Consider the following 14,785-nt stretch of genomic DNA (forward strand, 5'->3'; position numbering starts at 1 on the left):
AACTGCTTGATGCATGCATGCTTGATACGTTATAGCTAATGCCCTAATATGTTTCCATTCCAAGTGAGGTTTATTATGAAAAGACTGTAATTATTGATCAAAGGAACAATGTGAGGTTATTTTGTGATTAATTAAAGGTATATGAGAAGCTAATTGCACATTATATGCACAGACCTTTCTAAAGTCGATGACTAACTATTGGTTAAAATTGATAATACAGCATAATACAGCTTTCAGTGCTGGCCTTAATCGTCACTCCTTTGAGTTCATGTAGGCAGTAGATTTCCTTTCTGAACATAGAATGTAACATAGACATGCTGACAACTTCAGAACAAGGCAAGAACATTCAACTTTATTAACATAATTTTATATACAAGCAATTCAGGGTGCTTTAGTCAAAATAATTCTAATTCCATAAGAAATGCTTTGTCCGAAAGTTTATTTTAACTAAGATGAATGTAGTAGCTAAATGCAGCCAGAGTTGTATTTAGGTCCTAAACCATTGATTGATTAATTTATGAATAATGTAACTTCAAAATCTATGGTAGCTAGTGTAAGGATCTGTGTACTAACTGGAGAGATGTTTTCAAAATTTTTGACCTGCTTAATATATAGGCAGCAGCATTTTGAATGAGCTGCAGTAAGTAGACAATAAATAAAATGTAAATAAAAACAGAGAACGTGATTTGTAAACTGAATAAATAGTGCAAAGAACTGAGATTAAAGTTTTAGTTTATAAACTTATACATTTTTAAAAAATATTAATGAATTCCTAATTTGTTGCCTCAACACATTCCAAAAAAGTTAGAATTGTGTAAATTAAAAACCAGAATTGTGAAAAGAAATCTAAAATAAATGCTGCATTCCTGATTGGGTATAAACAAGCATTCATGAAAGACAAGTTGTTTACAAGCAATGATTTACTGATTTACCAGGTTGTGAAAAAAATGTGTAAGCAAATAGTCCAACAGTTTAAGGATGTCACACACAGTTGCATGGAAATGTAGGAATTCACCGTCCATAACATTATTAAAAGATTCATAGAATCCTGAAATAATCTCTGTATGAAAAGGGCAAGACCAAATACACTGCATTAAAAAAAACAATATACTATTTTAATAAAAAGTAACAACATGGGCTTGGAAATACTTTAGAAAACCATTGTCAGTTAACACAGTTCATTGCTGCAACTACAAGTGCAAGTTAAGACTTTGCTTTGCAAAGCAGAAGCCATATATCAACAAGACATGGGACTGTTAATTTTGAAAGAAATGAGAAAAAAATCCACTTTTACAACCACAACAATTGATGTTGTCACTTCCCAAATGATCGCAAAATATTGGTATATTGGTATATTGGTAAGGAAGCGTGATGTAACACAGTGGTAAACATGCTCCTGTTCCATCTGTAAACATGCAGAATGTGTATTTATAAACAAAGAACAGTCAAGTTAATTAGTTGAAACAATTTTTTTTTTATCTGTTTACTGTTGTTTTATTAAACATGGGTGGGTCCGTAGCATACCTGGAAATACACAGCAATATGCAATCACTCTTCAGTCTCGGGACTGGTCGAGGCACCGCCATGAGCGGTGGGGGAAACAGCAGAGCAGTTAGTAAAGAAGTAAGCAATCGGCGACGACACGTGTTATAGGGGGCATGTGAAAGGCTGTGGCTAGGGGGTTGGAATCTATTTAATTAGGAGAAAATGTTATTTTTCTGATGTTAATACAGACTTATGAAAAGAATGCAGACTATAACTATTATCCTTACTGTTACTGTTATTAATGGCTCTTTTTACATGGTTAAAGCACATAAATCACATAACCTTTTACCTAACTGTGTCAGGGCCACTACAGAATAGGTTTTGTTTATCTGTTTATTAACTAAGCATATTTCCTACAAAACATTCATTGTTTGAAAGCCATCTGTTATTTTTTAAACCCCCTTTCCACAATTAATCTGCGCTCGCACCACCTCTTATCATATGTAAGTATATTATTTATTTTACATTATTGATTTTAGTGTTTGTTCTCTTCTTTAGCAACGAGTTTGACTGAAACGCCTAGGGTTGCCAACCGTCCCGTAAAATACGGAATCGTTCCGTATTTGGAAACTAAACATCACGTTCCGTATTGAACTGATACAGGACGCGCTTTGTTCCGTATTTTTATCGATGGGAGAGAAACGCTGCAGATTAGACTGAGACAGGCCGATGTGTATGAAACAGAGGGAAACTGCTGCTACCGTGGGAATTAGAAAGCGTTTGGTTATTAATTTAAGGAGTATTTAAGTTGTGTGCGCAGGCATATCAGCATAACAACCTGTTTATTACTCTGCTGTATGAGTAGCACAGTAGGCAGAGCGCATCGCGCATATTTTTCCGCCCTAGGTTCGAATCCGGCTTAGGGCGAAACTAAAGTAACACTAGCAGGGCCGGTGCTATAGGGGCACTGGATTTTCTCACTGCCCCCCTAAGCAACGCAGTCCAGAACCGGGGCTGTCAGTGTGAAGTTGGATTATGTAAAAATGTTGTTTGCACTATTGAGAAAAAATGCTACATGATGTTCTTTATGCATGTTGTTTTGCCTAAAATATGGTTCTGATTTATTATTATAAAGTATGAAAATAATATACGTTAAACAGCCTAAATAAAACATTTTGATAATGTTCCTGTGACTGTGTAAGACCCCTTATATATTTTATAGGTGCAACCCTAACCGCCTACCCCCCTCGGGTAAACACCCGCCATACCACCATCCCACCCTATGCCCTCCGCCAACCTGCCAGCCCAGGGTGTTCCTTATTTCCAGTTCTGAAAGTTGGCAACCCTAGAAACACTTGAACTTGATGGTTAGCAGTTGCGTCCACGTGGTGGCTGTCAATGTACAGGGAACTACAATACCCATGAACCCTTTCTCCTTGGTTGTATGCAGACTCTGCTGACGTCACCGCTGGACCTGCCTGTCACGCGCTGCTAGTAAAAGTTGGGATAGAGAGAGACAGAGAGCGAGAGACAGAAGCACAGTGAGAGAGAGAGAGACAGAGACAGACAGAGAGAGAGAGAGAGAGAGAGAGAGAGAGAGCTGTGTGTTGATAAACAGCGGCGAGTGCTGAAGGATATTAAAAACAATTGCACATTGCGCTCGTTGGAAAGTTATAGCAGGAATAGCTGAACTCGACATGCACAGAGCCGAGTGAGTTCATTACAGACGGGATAGAGAGAGAGAGAGAGAGAGAGAGAGAGAGAGCTTAGCGAAACACCCTAAAACCCAGACTTTTTTAGGACCAGGACAAAAGTTGAGTCGAGTTTGTAACAGTAAATGTTGTGACAGTGAACGGGAACTGGAGTGGATAGACGGGACAGAGGCCGAGCTGAGCTGTCAAACCCGATGAGTAGTGCAGACTGCAGCGGGAATGAGGAGCTGGACTTCAGGCTGATCTTCGGTGAGGACGGACACCAGCAGCCGCTACCGCCACCAGGCCCCCCAGGTCAGTTTTCCCCTTTTCTACCCTACTTTCTCACTCACTATGCCCTTCAAGTGTACTTTTCACTGGGTCTTATCCACAAACATGCTCGCTGGAGGTTTGAGTGCAGTGTTTGTGTTTGTGTTGGTTTGTTTATAAACGCAGTAAATAAAGCCGGTTGTTCGCTGACATGCTAACCTTACATGAGACTAATCCCTCGCCTACTAATGTCCTGTACTTCTAATGAAGATTTAAAATCATATGTTTTAATATGTAAACACTATTTATTAAACTACTTTTCCACTTGGGTACGAGTCGTGCTACTTGTTTGGAAGAAATAAGTTGTATTGCAAAATATTTAGCGTATTTTAATACATTTTAAAGTGGAAGAGTTCGGTTTGTTTTGTTTTTCAAAATTAGAAAGGCAATGTTATGTAACAGCAGAACTTTGTATATACATCATTTAATTCACTTAAGAATATTCACTTATAATTATACATGAGAGGTGAGTTTTCCTTCAGCATGATGCACATTGACATTACTGGTCCAGTTATCCAGCAAAGTTTTATTTTACTATGTTCCATTTAGGCAAAACTTATGGCTACAACATGACCAGGTTGTAACACACTAAATGCTTTGCTAATAAAGTATGTAGTATTTTAAAATGGTTTAAATCTGTGTCAACATTACATTTCCATACACCATTTAATGTGCTTGTTTGCTATTTTGGACCTAGACAAGTGACCTATTTAGAAGTTCACTACACCTCCTGATACCTGATTTTAACAGCATGTTATTTTACCAGCAAGGTCTCATAAAGTTGACTACTGACATGCTAAATAGGGCAGTTTTAGCTCATTAATTAAGGCACTAGACTGACTGTTGATCAGACGGTCAAGGGTTCAGGTCACAACACTGCCAAGGTGTCATTAATGAGCCCTTAAATAGTTGAACAGTGCTTTAGATAAAAACAATTGCTTAATGAATAAATATAAATAGTATGTTACGAAAGTGTGTTTCAGTTACACCAAGCTTATGGATGCATACAGGTAATATGCTCTTCTATACATTTAAGTGTGTTAGTATGCAATTATGAATATTGCCAAATGACATAAAATAATAGGTCATAGTATCATTACAATGCATGCAGCATTTTAACAATACATAGATTTGCAAAAAAAAACACCTTTTTTGTGGGCTACCATTTTTAATGTATGCAAAAACCCCGGTAATATCCTTTACCATTCTACTGCTGTTTTATTAGTATTTAATCATTTATTGATGTACGGCAAAGCACATTAATTTTATTGCTCGAGTTTAGTATAATTGTATTATAAAAGTTACATGGTGGGTAACATTAGATTGATAATCTGGTCATTGATAGTTTTTGCACGTCACCATACGGTAGTTCTCAGTTCTCAGTATAATTGTTTGCAGAGTTGTATTACTACAAAGATGCTGGTTATTGAACACAATTATCCACATTTGTTCATGTAAGAGTTGTAAATTAATCAGACATCATCACTGTCAGTAAAAAACACATTTTAAACACTACCATACTCATTGCATATTCCACATTGATAAGATGGCTGGCACATATTTCAACAAAATCATGCTGAATGTCATTTTGCAGTTTACTCAGTGACATTTGTAATGTTAGAGGTCAACACTGGCATTTATTTACACAATAATAGTCATTTATAAGAATAGTAATTTATGCATTTATTAATTTCAACAATAAATAAATAAATTAATTAAGTCAGTAAAATTGTAAAGTGAAAATAATCACACAGTTTTACCATCATTCATGCAAAATGTTTCATTTAGATATAAATACTATGTCATTTAGTGTTTTTGTAATTACAGAACTGTACATGATGTTCCAGTTTTTTTTCCAGAGCTGTTAAGTGAGTCAGGTCAGGTCTCTGTGCAGGTCACTGGAGTTTCTTTAGACCAAGCTTTTCTTCGTGTCTTTAAAGAGCTTGCTTTGTGTACAGTGGTAGAGTCATGCTGGAACAGCAAAGAGCCTTCCCTGAACTACTATATAATTTCTTTTATATAAAATTACACCTGTTGGCAACTGTTGTGGCTGAAACACATGAATTCAGTAATTAAAAAGGCTGTCCCAATACTCTTGTCCATGTTGTGTAAATCAGATTTGTTCTGTGTGCTAAAAAGTTCAGTCTTTAAGGAAGTTCAGTAGGGCGTTTTCCTCCTGTGATGTTTTAAATGTATGTCTTGAAGAGCTTTATCAATCAGTGAAGCAGGCAGTAAAATAAACAGAGATTTAAATGTATGAATAAATAAGAGTGTAGTACACCTTGCTCATAGGTTTGTATTAAGGGCATTATTGCTGATTCCGAACAGAGACAATGAAACTTGTCTGAGTTTGGATTTCTGCATCTGAATGTGTTGTGGTTGTATGTGTGTGGTGGAACTGTCCTGCTCAGACTGTAAAAACTGAAAACTGAATTTTAACTAGATCTATGTATGGTGTTTCTTCTGAAAAACGATACCCAAATCAACATCTGTCCGTCCTCTGGAGTGTGTCGAGAAGGAAGCAGATTTGTACAAAGTCAGCCCGCTATGGTTTGCTGTGTGGGTGGACAAGTCTGAGTATGTTTTGTATTTTTATTGTACAAGCAGACACTGACTGCAAAAGCCCCTTTGTGGAAGGAAAACAGCATTTAAAAAGCAACCAACATGCTGTTTTATACTGCAACATGATACAGTATCATGCTCTGCCCTGTACACGTGCTGTAGTCGTCCTCTGTTGTAAACATATTTCCAGCAGTTCAGAACGTTTGAAGGCAGGCAGATAATTAAACTAGAAAGCTGAACTGCTGTTTTCCATCCTCCTCCACAGTAGTCACATTACTAGTTTTTTACTAGCCTTTTGGCTGTCTAGACGCCTGACGGGCCGATAGCTTTTTAACCCTGGATCTCAGTGGTAGTGGGCTAGTGTATTTTACCACAGTGCCAGCCGAGCACCTTGCATTCAGCTTCATGCATCTGTACAATACTTCTAATGTTCTTTAACATTTTAGAAGAGCACACTTAGACCCTCCAGGACAGGGAATCTCTAGATCTCATACCTTTATTCAGGATGCATTAATTTAAACACCTGTCTCTTTGCTAAGAAACCTAAACTTTTATGATTGCGAATAATTAATGGGTTTTAAAAAACATGAACATGCAACTGCATGTGTTTTTAGCAGAATGTGTTGGTCTACTTTTATGCCTTGGAAAAACTTTTCTTGCCAATGGATTTAAAATAAGGTTGGCACTGATGCTTTTAGTGGAGAAAATAACTGTTTTAATGGGTCCACTCTGAGATTTTAAGAGAGAAAATGGCCTTTTGTTTTTTTTTGTTAGTAAAACTGTGAAAAATGTGTTCGAATTTAAGTCATGGAAACTTTTCTTTCTAAATATTTTTCCTGAATTAACCAAAGAAATAACAAAGAAAGAATAAGGCATTGAAATAGGAAATTCAGAGCCGTTTTAGTTAAAAAGGTTTGGACTGAATGATGGAAACTAAAGCATCACTGAGCAGTTTTCTTCATCTCACACATTAAAGCTAGAATTGATTTTATTTTATATTGTTTTTCATTCATTCATTTTATTTAGTTCTGCTTGTCATGTATGGAGAAAGAAGAGCTGTTTTTTTTTTAATTTTCATTTTAAGGACAGTATAACCACAGTAAAGGGGAAGATGTGAGCATCATGATATAGGGCAGCTTTTCTGCAGACTATGCTGGACCATAGCAGAAAACATTTATGGATTAATGTATCAGGACATTGTTTAAGGAATATAATCCCATTAGCCAATATACTAACTCTGAACTTTTAGGAAGACAGCAAGAGTGAATGTGCTTGCATGACCTAGTTGAACTCCTGATTTAAACCGGATTTTGAAATTGTGATGCCATTAGAGGGACCCTTATCAATTAGTTTTACAGTAGACGTAATTGTAAATGTAATTGCCAACTATGGCTTTTCAACAAGCTACTAATATTATTTATGTACTGTAAATACATACTTTTTATAATTATGAGAACAAAGTCAAAGGACATTTTGTGTAAATGAAGTGGATTTTCACCGTAATAAATACTAAAACAAGTGGCTGAATACTTCGTTCCCCTTATTGTATGTATTTGCTCTGTAAGATACGAGGGTTGATATTAAAATGCTTAGTCATGAAACAAGGGTGTTCAGACTCGTATCAGGGACTGGCGAGACGCTGTGTCAGTCTTTTAGCAATTAAAGGTGAGCAGCTGCTCCATTCTGTGCCAATGAAAAGTCACAGATTTGCAGCGGAAATGTCTGTCTTCCTGATATAACTATTGATGTCTGTGTTACCACCGCTTTAACCTGGGCAGGGTGGCATTGCGTGAAAGGCAGGAGACTCCCCGGACAGGCTGCAAGTCCATCACGGAGCAGACACACACACACGTTCACACTCTTACACTTAAGGCAATTTTCACTCCAACTCCAATTGGCCTGACTGCATGACAATGCTTTCCACTGCACCACTCTGCCGCCCAAATAAATACATATTTTACATTTAAAAGCTACAGTCCTGCATCTTTTTGGAATACAGAACCATGGCTTTGAGTGTTCACATCCTCTTTTATGTGTGGAGATGGTGTTAGTTAGGGCGCTGTGGACTTTCAGATATGATGTGTCTGTGTTTGTGTGTGTGTACGTATATTTGGCTGTGTGCCCAGGCTTGCCATGTGGTCCTCAGATGGTAGTGGAATTTAGAGGTGGGACAGACGGAGCACTGTTTCTCCCTCACTAATACAGGAACAGGAAGGGCACTCTTTTGCTCTATTTATTCTTTTATATTCATTTATATTCTTTAACCTTATTTATTCTTTTATATCAATTTGTCTTTTGTCTCGTGATTACTTTGGTTTAACAGTTCAGTATCTTATCACTTAGCCGCTAACTACTTTTCCTTAGATTTACTACTCTTCCGTTACCCCTACTATGGGTTTAGCAAGTCAGACAACTTCAGGTAGCTAAGCTTTGTGCTTAGCCGAGTGTGATGCATGCATAATGTCGATCAATGATTAGCATAACGATTGCCATTGGCCTCTTGACATTATGGGGATTCTCTTTTTCTCACGCAAGTTATCAAAGCTCATAAGTCACTCATTAGCCCAGCTCAAAATGTGGGCACTCAGTCATAGTTTAACAACGGGCAAGATGGAGAGAGACACTTGCAGAAGCGCTCTGAGGAGTAAGCAGGGGAGACGCTGAGCGTTTAGCCTGATTGGCGAGCTCACGTCTGGCCTGCCGTCTCAGTCGTGGGAAAGACTGAAATTTAATAGCTCTCGGGGCCGGTTATTTTCAGCTGTGGCGAGAGCGACAGAGGGCATACACTTGATTCCTTCTTCTTTTCTGGAGCAGGACTTCCCTGCGTCTGCCGCTGCCAAGCACAGAGCTGAGCGACAATGCTGTGTGCCACGTCCCCAGGTGAGTTTAAACAGACAAGCCTGTGTGTGTGTGTGTGTGTGTGTGTGCACGGTGGTTTGTATGTCATTTCACGGTTACTCAAAGGGGGGCAGGTCATCTCAGCGAAGCTGCTTTATTTAGATCTTCCTCTAGTAAAACTTTACTGGGCAGATTTAGGGCATCCAGTAGACAATGACCACTTGGTGTAGTTTGCTTCTCATCTGTTCACATCTCAGTCTCATCGTTAAGGCAGCGAGAAATGAGGATAACAATCTGCTCAAGGCTTAAAAATACATGCTAATACATGCTGACTCACTAAGGACCCCAGTTTACCTTGGTCAACATTTAACCAAGCTGTGTGAACCAACACCTTGTGATAGTGTAGCGAGTGTGTACAGGCTGCTCCGTACAAGAGATTCAGTGAAGCCTGTAGTTGGTTTTCCCATACAAACATTAATGCTAAAACAAATGGACATGGCTTTTAAATGTACATATATGTGGCTATACATTTGTATTTGTTTGTCTTATATGCTGTTAGAATATTGCACATAGTCATCGTTGTTTTGTCCATGTGTTTTGTCACTTTTGTTACTAGATGTTAAGTAAAGCAGCTAAAGTTTAAAGTAGTAATATTGTGTATTTCTGTATGATTCAGTTCACTTTCTACAATCAGCAGCATCAAGAAACAAGCTGTTAGGGTAGTCAGAAATCTGCCTGTTGGCCAATTGAGTTATGTTGCTAGGCAATATTGAAATGTTGATGTAAAACAGTTGGGCAAGCACTCAAAAAAAATCTGGCACTTACGAAAATAAACTTAATAAACCAATTTTATACCAAGTTCAATTAGATCGTAGTCAACACAAACACTATTACTATGGTCTTCTCTTTTGTTCTGCTGTGTACTGTGCTTGTGTTCCTTTACCTTACCGACTCCTGGGACAGTGTAGGTTAGGGAAGAGCTTTTGTGCTGGTGGCTTAAACATGTCAAGTGTGAGCGGGAGTAGTTTGTTACCCAGGGGTGAGGCACGAGCAGCTATGTGTGGCATTTGTCTAGTTTAAAATTAGTGTAACTGAAGCTGTTCTGCATCAGCTTGCCTTCAGCCATACTGCACAAGTAACGGCATTGAACTCTCGCATTTAATACTCAGAGAGTTCTACAACGTGTGGTCTAGGCAAAGAAAATTACTTTTGCTTAGTCATATGGTTCCAGTTTATGTCAACATCTGTGTTAATTGTGTTAGCTATAGAACAGGAGGTTCTAAACACACATACATTAATTTAAATGAAATACAGATGTAGCAAAATATTGTATAGATAGATAGATAGATAGATAGATAGATAGATAGATAGATAGATAGATAGATAGATAGATAGATAGATAGATAGATACTTTATTAATCCCGAAGGAAATTAAGGACAAGCACTTTAACTGTCAGTCCTTTTGAATCACCTTTGCAATTATGATGAAATCATTCCTATCTTCTGTTTTTGGTAATAAAATGGTAGAAAGGGTGTTTATTTCATTGTTTAGCTCAGTGTCATATTTTTAAAACCTGAACCTTATTTACACAACAGATCACCTTTAAATAACAAATTCTGTTTTAATTTGGAGTCCAGTGTTAATGAAATCTTTTCTACAACCACACTTCATTTTTGTCAAATAAACATGTGCCATTTTTCTTCATATTTAATGCTCAATCCCTGTTAATTTGCTGTATTTGACATGTTGGACAAAATAAAACATACATTTTTCTAATATGTTAAATTCAGCAAATATTTTTAGCAATAAAATGTGCAGAAGTTTGTTGGCTGTAGAAGATGATATTTTTACAGTTAAACAAACGTATACAGTAAATAGTTTTAAAGCTCAAAAGTTAGAGATTCTTAAAAATTATGTGAACGGTCCTGAGTGTGAACAGTCCTGTTTTCAGCATTATAAATGCCTTGTGTTGTTTACATATAGTATGACATAGAACTATTAGCAATGGTCATTTTAAAAGTTTTGGTATTTCTTTTAATTGCTGTGTAGTGTACTGCTTGTTAAGACCTATTGGCCTTTTCACATTGCTAGAACGACTTTTGTTTAAGTGATGCTTGATTCAGCAGAATTGGCAGTAGTCACGTCTTTGCATGTCTAGTCTAATTAAACCTAATTGTCAAATTAATTTGATTAATTGGTTCATTAAATAAACAAGTGGGCAATTTTTTTTATTTTCACAGGGCCACAGTGTTCGCCCTGACATTCATTCTACTTTGAGTATTTAAAATAATTAAGTGTGACAGATATGCAAAAGTAAAGTAAATCCGCACTGAATGTTTGGTTTTCTCTCTAAACTAAGTCAGCGCGGATTAAGTGTTGCCCACCCAGTTAATGCTGATGGGAATTTCTTATTGTGAATCTAAAGGTGACCAGTAAAGTGTTTGCATGCCCCTGGCTTTTTACCCTAAAGTTTAAAAAACAAAATCCCCCACCAAAATTCCCCACCTGCTCAGCTAACTGATTCATTGATTAGCTCACTAGGCAGTGAATCATACAGAATTAGTTAAAACTCATCTGCAGCTTTATGACAGTTTAATTACCGGCTGTGTGAGTTACACGTTTATGCATAAACGGCAACATAGATGGTATAAGGTTGTATGTACTGCCTAATATAATCCTGGCAACCCGTGCATCCTAAATATTTGGTAACAAATCACGTGATGAAGCCAAATATTTGTTCATACGTTCATGCTTTCTGTTGGGTCAATTCTTCATTTGGTTTCCTTTCTCACTATTCCCACGGCAACCTTACAAAATTTGCCTTTGTGAAAAGTTGTGTAATTGAGTGTGTGACACGCCGATGGTAGAGGGATGTTAGAGAGTGTTTGCATGAGTGTGTGTGGATGACCTTATTTGACTTAGTCATGCTGAAGTGCATATTTTAAGAGTACATATACTTATGAAAGGGACTTTCCCTTTATTTATGTTATAGATATGCAGATTGCTATTAGGCAGACGTAACACCATTTTTCTTTCAAAATTGTCGTTCATGGTTTGTGAAATATTATAATGACTATAAGGACATTAATGTTGGGGGAGAAAAGTGCTTCAACCAGTCAAATAAAGCCACCCTAGGCCAGTGATCAGAAAGTGTCCACTTAACGCACGTTGCCCGTAAAAAATAAATAAAAATAAACATCTCTAGTCTCTAACTACAACTACAACCAGTGCTAACAGTGTTACTAATAAAGTGACCTGTAAATGTTTATTTAGCTTGTGTTTGAACAACATTGCTGCACCTGATACACTCATACAGAACACACCCTCATGTCATAATCATGGTGTCAGTGCAGTGCTGAGAGGTCCACAGAATGGTGCACCACCCAAACATCATTGCTTACTTGGGGTCCTACGGAGGTCTCTTTTGATTGATAAGTGGGGTGCAGTGGGACAATAAACAGAGGGATCTTTTTTCATTTTATTTTTGAGTTTGTGTTCATACAGAGTAAATAAAGCTTTGACAAAAATGTCAGTGCTATTTAGGTGGAGTGAAGACTGTTGTAACATCATATAATTATGGACCGAGTATAAATAGAAATATTAATGTATAGATATAAAAATACTTATCGTTGGGTTCAAACTTTCTCATTCCACTAGCTTTTAATTTCTGCTTTATGTTTACTTATATACTCTAAGAGCACCAGCTGCAGTGTAAATCAGAAGCTCATTCTAAAATGAAAAGTAAACAAAAAAGGACAGTCAACATGCAATAAATTGTTTGGCTGGCATTTACAAAATGCATTAAGGGCCTTACTTGTTTGACAGATGTTATGCAGGGTTTGATGTAACCTGACAATAAACTGGTCAACATGAATGTATGGTTCTTAAACAATGGAAAATAGATAGTTGTTGACATTTTGCCCTACTCCTCTTTTTGTCACACTTAACGAATCAGATTCTCATACAAATTGTAATGTAAGAGATTAGGAAACACTAAAGACATTTTTTAATTAGTTTATTAAAATATATACATATATAAACAGTAATTACTTTTTTAACTGGTTGTGCCATCTTTTGAAGCAACAGTGGACCACTTTTTTTTGCATAATTGCTTTAATTATCCCACACTGAGGGGCTTTTTGGCGAGTGGTGTTCTCGCAGCTTTCGGGTCGTCCCTCAACTTTTTTTGAGTGACTGCTAGGTGCTGCACAGCTTCACCATTTGTGATTGTAAAGCATAATAGTTTATATTACATAAATGCATAAGACATTTATATTTAAAGCTTCAAATGCGGCTGTACACGAGAATTTGTGCATGAGCACTGCGAGTGGGTAAGCGTGTTTCAAATCTGCTTTTCTTTGTACAGACCATAGCACCCCTCTCAATTGAATCAAGCACCAAATGTTGGAAATACATTTAAAAGACATTTTAACTCCACAGCACTAATCAAACAACAGCTTCTTTATAAGTTTACTGGATAAAGTAATGAATAGATTCCTGGGAGCACTCACAGTACAGTATACTTGTATTTATTATTTGTAAAGCAAACCTGAAGTGTAGTTTTTAGAGTGGCCGACAGGTTTGGCCTGGCAGGACACAAGGCTCTGACCTGCTCTGCCCACCGAGCTTTGTTGATCCTGTAATGTTATCACAGTGTGGGACGCCTTAATCAGCGAGCTTTATTTAGAAAGCAAACATACGTTCCTGTCGGCTTCAGCTGTCGCCGGGCAGCGCAGTGGACGTCCACTGCTTGTTAGTGATGTAACCAAGCACAGCCTTGAAGCATGGGGAAACCAACTGCATTTTAGATCTTGAAATTGTGTTAAAAGTGGAGCTAAAGGCATTTTAGAAACTAAGACATTTCTAGCACCGAGGTTTGTTTTTAGGCTGTTGATATTAGTATAATAATGTGCTTTATATTGGACACCAGTTTGAGGAGTATTTACTTATTATTATAGCATAATTAAAATAATGAAATAATAAATTACTGTCATAATTTTGTAATGTATAAAGAATGTAGCGTATATAAAGTAGCGTGACATTTGTAAAAACATTGGACACCTCTGTCTGTAGCTAAGTCCCCAGTTTAATTCTGTATAACATCTGGTGAGCAAGAGTATCTCCCCCGCTCCTACCCTGACCGATGAGGGCCTGCAGGTGGGTGCTGTTTGGAGTCCTACGATAGTCTTCTGTGTGTTTAGAGGTAAAGGCACTCCGCTGGAATTAAAGCTTTTTGAGAGCCTTTAGTCAAGCTAGTGCATGATCAGTTCTTTAGTTTTTTGTCAATTTTTAAAATGTTGATTCCATAGCTTGTAAAACAAAGTGCAGAGAAAATCCTCGTGTTAATGAGCCAGTGCTGCTTCACAGCGGGAACCCGGGATTAGGTTACACCTGTCCCCACAGAACAAAACCACTCATACGCGTGCACGGGGGCAGAAGCCAGGATGTTGTGTAAGTACTGTAGTTCAGGAACTGACCTGACTTGAGAGGAAGTTAGGTCTGCACATCAAATCATGAACCCACTTTTTTACTATATTTTTTTAACACACAAACACCAAATGCTTAGTCACTGTTAAGGGTGTAGTTAAAGCTGTAGTATGTCGTAGACAGCCCAATAGCCGAGCAGGTTTTTTTCATTGGTCACTATCTGTAATGGGTTTGGCATGTTCTTCTGTTTCTGTGGGTTTTCTTGACTGTGTGTTTAAGTTGCCCCAGGTTGTGAGTCAGCGATTACATTTGTATGTTTGTAATACCCTAAGATGGATTGACAGCCTGTTTTTCATCCCTTCACACACAGTGTTTTCTGGTAGGCTTCAGTCCTACCATGACCCAGATCAGTATGAAACAGAAACTAAGAATGGATAAATTGACTTTTTTT

General features: G+C 37.5%; 1 protein-coding gene across 1 annotated transcript in view; it reads left to right on the forward strand.

The window, feature by feature from the left end:
• The first annotated feature begins 3,018 nt into the window (after window positions 1–3,018).
• Window positions 3,019–14,785, forward strand: part of nfatc3a (nuclear factor of activated T cells 3a) — a 47,469-nt gene continuing 35,702 nt past the window's right edge. The window contains exon 1 of the mRNA XM_062989516.1: window positions 3,019–3,491. Within this exon, the coding sequence (XP_062845586.1) occupies window positions 3,392–3,491 (100 nt within the window). The 5' untranslated portion in view covers window positions 3,019–3,391. The remainder of the gene's footprint in view (window positions 3,492–14,785) is intronic.

The sequence above is a fragment of the Trichomycterus rosablanca genome, chromosome 27 (genome assembly GCF_030014385.1).
Source record: "Trichomycterus rosablanca isolate fTriRos1 chromosome 27, fTriRos1.hap1, whole genome shotgun sequence".
NCBI classification, from domain to species: Eukaryota; Metazoa; Chordata; class Actinopteri; order Siluriformes; family Trichomycteridae; genus Trichomycterus; species Trichomycterus rosablanca.